The 9,009-nt window shown below is 38.3% G+C and overlaps 1 protein-coding gene across 4 annotated transcripts in view; it reads left to right on the top strand.

Annotated features, from left to right (window-relative positions):
• Positions 1-874: 874 nt before the first annotated feature.
• The window catches only part of HTR4 (5-hydroxytryptamine receptor 4), a gene marked incomplete at both ends in the record, with an annotated part of 170,308 nt that continues 162,173 nt past the window's right edge, over positions 875-9,009 (top strand). For all 4 annotated transcript variants that reach the window (XM_080698408.1, XM_080698410.1, XM_080698409.1 and 1 more), the window contains one exon: positions 875-900. In XM_080698408.1, coding sequence (XP_080554534.1) covers positions 875-900 — 26 coding nt within the window. The remainder of the gene's footprint in view (positions 901-9,009) is intronic.

Raw genomic sequence — 9,009 nt, 5'->3', positions numbered from 1 at the left:
TGAGGGTCTATGCTACTTTCTGCAACCACGAGAGTGAGCTCTCTCTCAGGGCCCTTTCACTGGCCTCCTCTCCCTGGGGTGCTACCACACACACACAACCATTCTCTCACTTCCTTAGGAACACAGCAGCTCAAATGTCACTACCTCTCATCCCCTAACTAAAATCGCAGGCAGGCTCTCATTTTCTCAAAATTCTCATTCTTTCTTATTTGCTGTTTTTTTTTTTTTAATCCAAGTACATATTACTTTGAGTAATTTTGAGAGTACTCTCCCTCACTTGTGATTTCTTAGTCTGAGGTTCCTGGATGCGCCCAGGATTCCTGGGTTCAAGGAAGCACAGACTCCTTAGGGAGCAGAGAGTTCTCAAGAGTTTACTAGCTTCTCAGAGTAGTCTATGATTACCCACCCTCAAAATAGTTTGAATCAAGCCTGAAAATCTTCATAGAAAACAAACTAGCTGACCATTTTAGGCAATGAACTATGTTAATCATGAGAATATAATTATCTACTTTTACTAGTTAGTGTCTTTATTCAGATCATAGAATTGAGCTATGCTTCTAGAAAGAACAAAAATAGATTAACAAAAAATTAAAAGTTTTAATCTCCTGAAGATCATTACAATATAAAGAGACATTTTGTAACACTCTGCTGTCCCATACATACTTTAATATGCCAAGAGCTCTGTGCTATAGTGCTACTTACTAAATATTTGTATGAAACAGAATAATAAATAGAAAGCAATGCTTATGTGACATGTTTTCCTTCATCAAAGACTTACATTTTCCTATATTATTTTTTTCTGACATCTCTGAATTCCTCCATTTTAGGACCCTGTGGGCACTGAAATCCCGCTCACTCATGCCTATTTCCTGTAATGGACAAACTTGATGCTAATGTGAGGTAGGTTACATTTCTGCATATATCGTGCTGTAAATTGTGAACTTGGAAGCCTCTAAAAATCTGTTGTAGTAGAGTTATAAAGCTAATGAGTATATTTTGCTATGCTGTTTCATCTATAAAAATGATACCATTTGATCATTCATATTTTATCATTTCTGCATAAATGATAAATGTATTATGGCTGTGTTTCCAGCTGCTTATACCAAAAGTCTTAATTATGGAAGTGCCAATTGAAAATAGGTATTCACCTTTCTGTAGTAGGAAAAAAGCTGTATTTAAGTAGGAGTAAAGTGGCATTAGAATACTTATCCGTATATCTAAAGTTTAGCTATAATTTCAGGCAGCTTTCCTAGCAGGTTTTAGTGTGTCTACTTCCTTTTATCAACTAAAGCATCAGATTATGTGACATGGTAATGTGACATCAGATGGTTGCATGGTATAGTTACATAAAGTTAAATGGTTTTTGTTTTGTGTTATTTTCCTATAATGTCCTCTGAACTTTGGAGATGAAATTGTAGGATGGTTCCTAGTGAAATTTTTTTCTTAAGGCTTACTGCATTTTATTTGGCTTGACCAAATGATGTAAAATTTTGTATTAAAAAGCTTAAGTGGTATATATATTTTTTAGTATTTGAGACTGTGATTATCCATAGACATCAGTAGTAGCTCTAAAATGAGCTGTCAAATATCCTGACAGAAACTCTAGTGTAATACAACTTGAGTTTCAGAGAGGTACTAGCACCCCTGCCAGGGAGTTTCTTGAGGGCAGTAATGTGTCTCATGATGCCAGGCATAATTCCTGGCATATGATGGTATTTCATAAAGATTCACTGATGCTTTGCATACATTTCAAACAAGGTTGTATTCTAGCACACCTACATATTTAAAAATACTGTATGCGTACCAATGAAACACTTAACACTGTCAATAGAAAGTGTTGTGGACTTCGTGGTTTACCCATTGTTCTGACTTGGTATAGTATCTTGGGCTTTTTTTTTTTAATCTTTTAGATTTTTTTAGGCTAGTAGCATGTGCTTAATTTTACTCTAAAAGCTTGTAAAATTATTGTACAGAGAAGTCACAGTGGAATCCAGCTAATTTCAATTTTATTTTTGTTAATTAAAAGTCCAAAGTGAGCAATATAAGTGGTGATATGTTATGAAATTGTTAAGATACAGACGCTATGTCAAATGAGTTGTAAAAATGCATGTTTTGGGGGCAGATAATTCAGGTATTATGATCTCTCACATTGCTGGCTTTTAAACATTTATCTATATCAGCGTTAGAGTCTAACGACAGACTACAATTCAATTAGCCATTCTCCCGGAGTACTAGAACAATGGCACAGGATACAGGATGATATCACACCCCAGAATCTTGTCTCTGGACCATCTTCTTTGTCAATTTTCTAACCGGATCCATCAACATATGTTCATCCTCACCCACTCCTCCTTTCTACCCACAATATTAAAACAGGCAAATGTCACAGACTTGCCATTCATTTCCTCTTCAGTACAGCCTCTGAGTGTCTGTCCATATAAAGGATGTCCTGGCTCACATATACCAAATTGTGATGCATATATCATTAGACATACATAATTTAGGTGATATACCATTGGCATTTTTATTTTAAAATTACATATTTATTTTAAGGTTAATTTCTTATTATGGGGAGTAATATTTTGCCTGTATAGTACTGAAATATTTTTCCTTTTAATATGAATATAGTGAGAGTCTAAGAAACTGCGGGTCTAGGTAAAACTAGTAAATTGCATTCTTTTGTGAGCAAGAACCAGGGACTCTTCTTTGTGTAAGAGATTGTGAAAAAATGTTTATAAGATATGAGCTAAGCACCCAGTTCCCTGGCACAGAGGAATCCTTTGACTTGTTCTTAAGACAGAGGGAAATGAAGGATCAGAAAAGGGAGAAGATTGGAAAAAGAAGATCCAGAGAAGGAGAGATGTGCTTGAAAGGGGGCAAAATAACCAATGGTATAGTGGCTATTACGGACTTGGAGAGTAGTTAGAAACACCACACACACACACACACACACACACACACACACACACACACACACACATTTAGTGGTATGTGTGCTGACCTCTCCCAGGACTAAGTTCTTCAATGAAATTTTCTAGGTTGTCTATGAATTGGGTGATGAATGCTTACTATGCTGAACGTACAAGGCTATTGTGGGCTTTAACTTGACTCACATTATCTAGTTTGATTTTTAAAACTATGAGCCCATTATTATCCTTCATTTTGCAGTGTGTGGCAACTAAGACACAGAGGTTAAATAACCCGTTCAATATCACATAACTACTCTTTTTCCTATATATAAATATAATATAAATATTTTGTCCGTGTGCGTGCATTTGTGTGAACACATCTGTGGACAAGTTGAAGTGACGGGCTACCGTTTCTGTTTGGGTGAATGTGGTTTAGAAGAGGATAATGGACCCCCAAAAGAAACAGGGTGGTGGAGACTTTAAGAGCAACAGGAAAACATCAGAAATTTGAGTGAAGACCTCATATTTCCACGGGCTGTAATCTTGAGGAGCTCCAATTTTTCTCAGATACCAAGAGACAGAGAAGTCTTGGTTGACACTTAATCTAAATAAAATGTCTTCCTTTAAGTATTTTTTCAGACTATAACGACCACTTTATTTCTTTGTTTGTCTTTATTTAAATTAGTTCCCTGATTTGGCTGATCCTTGCTATTATATATCTTTCAACATTCTTGATCAGAGAATCAAAACCTGCCTCTATCTTAACCAAAAAGTATGAGGGGAAACTATCACGGATAGGCTCAAAGAATTAAAGTGAAGGAGAACCTTGTTTGGAAATAAACAAAGACTTTGAGAGCTAGTACATAGGACAGTGGCTGACCCCAGGAAGAAGTACTCAGTATGTGTCTTTCATTCATTTAATATACATTAATTAAATGCCTAAACCATGCATCAAGGCTAAAAGATAAGTTCCCATTCTTAGGATCTTATATAATCACCCCAATAGAGGCTTAACACAATGATACAAGAGTCATGGTAGTGAGATGTACAATGAGCTGTGTTCTTTGTGAACTATAAGATTTTTGGTTTTTTCCATAAAAGACCAGTCCTGTGTGTGTGTGTGTGTGTGTGTGTGTGTGTGTGTGTGTGTGTGTGTGTGTGGTACTAGGGATTGAACCCAACCTAAGAGATTTCTACCTCCAAGCTACATCACAAACTATTTTCTTTTTGTTTTTGAAACAGTGTCTTGCTAGTTTGCTGAAAGTCTCACTAAGGTTCTGAAGCTGGTCTCGAAGCTATGATCCACTGGTCTCAACCTCCTGAGTACTGGGATTACAGGGGTGCACCACCATCTTATAGAAATCTGAGGTGTATTATAAGCATCTTCCTTTAAAGGGTCCCCACCAGAGAGAGAGCAATGGATGTAGGATAGTTTGAGTCATGATGAAAAGCCAGCAGTGAATCAGACTGTAGCTGGAGAGGCAGGTTCCCAATCAGTTCTGTCCTTTGGTAAATAGCATCTCACAAACCCAGTCCTTAACAGGCTGCTATTTCAGAATAATCCAACACCCATCTGATTGATTTGTTCAGTCTGTTTTCTCCTTGTCGAGGCTCTGGAGAAGACAGCTGCCTTCTTTTTGAAATGGAAGCTGTGGCTTTGATGACTTTGCTGAGCTACCCTTGCAGAACGATTGGCTTGGGCTTGGGGATCAGCTTGCTGAGGCACCCCACCATCCCAGTACTGTGGCCTGAGGTCATCCATTGCCCAGCTTCAGACAGATCCCACATTTTGCTTCAATTAGCTATCAAATTCTTCCATTGAATGTGGTCTTCCTCACCTTAAGTGTGATTGCTAGAAGCAGCACAGGTCTCTGTCCCTTTCTCCTTGCTGTCTATTACAATTAAAATATTTCTGATTTCTAAGAAGTTTTTCTATCAGTTTCTAGTTTCAGAAAGTACAGGGTTTAGGCAGGACATGAATAGGTGAGAAAAGTCTATATATGTATACCTACGTATATGCATACACACACATACCTTTGCACTCTGGAGTTATCTCAAGATAACTCCAGATTTTTAATTTATTCTTTTTATTGGTGCATTACAATTGCTCATTATAGATTCACAGTGACAATTCATATATGCACATAACATTATTGGTTCTGTTTACTTTCTCAAAACTTCCCTTTACCCTCCTTCAATCTCCTAAACTTGGACTTTCCAAGCCAACAGCAAACTAGAAACGACCCCAGACATTGAGCAAAGAAGGTTTTGTATCTTCTTTGCTTGATTCCTTTTGATATAGCTTCCTCCCACCCTTGACTCACCCCTCACCTGCTGGGCTCTCTCCACACCCCTACTTCACTGCTCCAGAGTCTCTGGGGTTTTTTCCTTCTTCAGTAAGGAGACCCTCATTTAAGATTCTCTTTCTTCTCTACAAAACAATTCAATACTTTCTTATTAATATTTATCATTAGCAACCAAGAAAGCATAGTACAGGAATCATGAATCATATAAATGGCAGTATTTTCTGCCTTTCTCTGGGGTTCTAGGAAACTGGAAACCAAATTTGTAGATACTACTAGCAAGGGTAGATGATGTCTAGGTGGGAATTATGACTCTGATATGCCTTTATTTTAGTATCCCAATTCTTTGTCTCTCTTTTGCTTTCTTGATCATATCTTGTTCAGTTTTGCAATCTGCATTACAGAAGAAAGGAAAGAAAGGGGAGGATAGAAGGAAGAAATCCAAGAAAAGATAACACTTTTCCAGGGGAATAACATTTCTTTATTCTCTCATTGGTGAGGCACAATGGCAGGTCCTACCTAGAAAGTCACTAAATATTTTATATTATGATCATAAGATAAAAATGGAAAACTTTCACATATAACACAGAAAATCTGAGTAAATACCTAAAGTAGAATATTTTACATATAAAACACATAATCTTTCCAAGCATGATGGCACATCCTTGTAATCCCAGTACTTAGGAGACTGAGACAGGGAGATCACAAGTTTGAGGCCAATGTGCAGTAATTTAGCAAGGTTCTGTTTAAAAATAAAATTAAATAAATTAAAAAAAGGCTGTGGGGCATAGCTCAGAGGAAGAACTTCTCTGGGCTCAATCCCTAGTTCCACAAAGAAGAAAACACATAATCTAGCTATAAAAGCAGCTCTTTGCTCTATATATGTGACAATATTAATTAAGAACTATAACAAAAGTGAATTACTGGCTTCAAATTAATTACCCAGTTACCTTCATTCTGTCATGACATTAAGTTGCATTATTACTTCAAATCAAGAAAATAATTAGGCTAATTAGGTAGCAGTGTGACTACAACACTTTACTGAAATTATCTAATCTTATTCAAGAGAAAAATAGTCATTTTGAAAGTAGAAAAGCTGACTTTCGGATTGATTATTCATATTGGCAACAATACATATCATGTTTCATTAAAGTCTGAGAATAGGGTTGGAATTTTTATTGCTAAATAGTCCAAAGTTGTGAAATAATTCACTTAACTTAAAATCAAGGTGTACAGGTTGTTGGCCTTAAAGATGTCTCAGTACGGAACTGATTTGGAACCAGAATTAACTCGTATTTGTAACCTGGCAATTGCAATCGTGAACAGGTGCAACTTTAAGGCGGTGAAATGTTGTGCAGAAAATCTTTCTTCAGGCTCTGAAATTGTGACATGCATTAGCATATAAGGAGAAACTGAGTGGGTACCGTTTTAAAAGGGTTATTTTTATGTTACTTTAGAAATGTAAATGAGAATAATACTCAACTTTATTGCTTGAATGACAAAAATGGTAATTATGCAGTTAAGTCTTCTGATTTTCTGATTAGATTGAGAACACATGAATATGAGCCGGAACTCACCCCCTGCTGAAAACCCCTGTGCCTCATGGGGTCACAGGGGCCTTCAAGCTAGAGATGGCACAGACTACCAGAGCCATGAAGGACATGTTTATATTTTCATAGCCATGGTCTCCTGCAATGTGTAAAAGGTGCTGGTGGAATTTAGCCAGCCAACTTGTACATGCATGCGACACTAGGTAGCTTGCAAAGTGCTGCTGCCAGGCAATCTAACCAGCAGCACCGCGGGATGCTGGGAGAGCTGGCCGATGGAAACATGGCAACTGGCTTAGGTCTTGACTTTTCCACTCACTGGCTGAGTGACCTTGGATAAGTTACCTAATCTCTCAGCAGCTTCTGTTTCAGCAACTACAATGGGATTTAGTGTGTGTGTGTGTGTGTGTGTGTGTGTGTGTGTGTGTGTGTATGTTACTGGAGATTGAACCCATGAGCATTCTACTCTGAGCTAAACCCCCCCAAGCCCTTATTTTTTTACTATTTATTTTGAAACAGGGTCTCACTAAGTTGGGGAGGACCTTATTAAGTAAGTAGGTGAGGCTGGCCACAAACCTAGATCCTCCTGTCTCAGCCTCCCAAGTACAGGGATTACAAGTGTGAAAATGGAAACTTTATAGGGATTTTAAGTAACATACATAGAGTCTTGAAGATCTTGAACATAGTATGTATAGAGTAAATGGTAGATGGTTTCTTGAATCATTACAAAAATCATGAGAAGTGGGACTGATATTTAGTTGCTATGTTCTTTAAGTTTCTTGATTGCTTAAATTCACTGTCCATTTAACTGGTTGACATTATTAATCAGATGATGAGTCTTTTTAAACATTTGTCTATGATTAAGCCCATTAGCCTATTCTCTAGTGAGGAAATCAAGGATCCCAAAGGTGATAGAAGACCCCAATCTTGAGGTTAATCAGTGACTCAGAATAAGACCATTGGTGGTAGTCTTTTTCTTCCTTCCTCCTGCTCCTCCTTCTCCTGTTCCTCCTCTTCTTCCTCCTCCTCTTTTCCATCCTTCCATCCTTCCTCTTCTCTTCACACTAAAAATTGAACCCAGGGGCTTTCTACCTCTCAGCTAAATCCCCAGTCCCACTTAATTTTTTTATCTTCAAACACGACCTTGCTAAATTGCTGAAGCTGCTTTGATCCTCCTGTCTTAGCCTCCTAAGTACTGGGTTTGCAGGTGTGACCCACCCCACCCAGCATCACAGGTCTTCTATGCCCTATTCAGCAGTAATTTCTCTTTATTCTGTAGTATCCATGGACTTGAGCACATTTTTGTTTGGAAATTAAAAGATCTAGAATTAAATTCTGTCTTTTTCGCTTCTAGTCTTGTGGCCTGTTCAGTGCAGCCAGCTCTTCTATATTTACAGTTAATCCCTGGTTGACTCTGTTCAGAGAAAAGTACCTCGAACTCGGTTGTTTCTGTTTTACTATCAGTGCCCAGTCAAAAAAATGGATACCATTGTATGTATTTCAAGCAAAGGGAGATTTAATTTAGGGATTTGATCAAAAAGCTCTCAGAAAGGAAAAGAAGAAGGGGATGTTAACCAGAGGCTGGGATGCCTCATGCACCCCGCTGCTGCCATGGCTCTGCTGGGGGGAAGGGGGCTGCCATATTCCAGTTCTTACTTCTGGAACCATCTACACTACTCTCACTTCTGAAAACACCTCCCGCTACCAAAACAAAGTGATTCTTTTTTCTTTTCTTACTCACCACGTTTTCCCCCCAAAATGTCTAGAAAATGTAGCTTTCAAGCTTCCAGCCTTCTCTGAGATGAGTATGTGAAAAGAATGGTGACTATCAGGTAGAGTGTGACCTTGGTTCCTCCTGAAAGGTATAGCTGTGGAACTTGATGTATTTGGTTTCATGAGCCTGAGTGCTCACATAGGATCTCATTAACATATACCTCTTGATCTTAGTCAAGCTCGATCTTTTGCCCAGTTCACCTTGACCACATGTTCTTTTTTTTTGTGTGTGTGGGTCTGGGGATGGAACCCAGGGGCATTTGGCCTCCAAGCTACACCCCCTGCCCTATTTTTTCATTCTTTATTTTTGAAACCGAGTCTCACTGAGTTGCAGAGGGCCTCACTAGGTAGCTGAGGCTGTCTGCGAACCACGGTCCTCTGGTCTCAGCCTCCCGAATGCTGGGATTACAAGCATGAGCCACCACGCCTGGCTCACATGTTCTTAGATATTTGAATAATATGTGAAAGGGGTGCTTA

Source organism: Muscardinus avellanarius (genome assembly GCF_963383645.1).
Source record: "Muscardinus avellanarius genome assembly, chromosome: 7".
NCBI classification, from domain to species: Eukaryota; Metazoa; Chordata; class Mammalia; order Rodentia; family Gliridae; genus Muscardinus; species Muscardinus avellanarius.
This window is presented reverse-complemented; position numbering and strand designations above follow the sequence as displayed.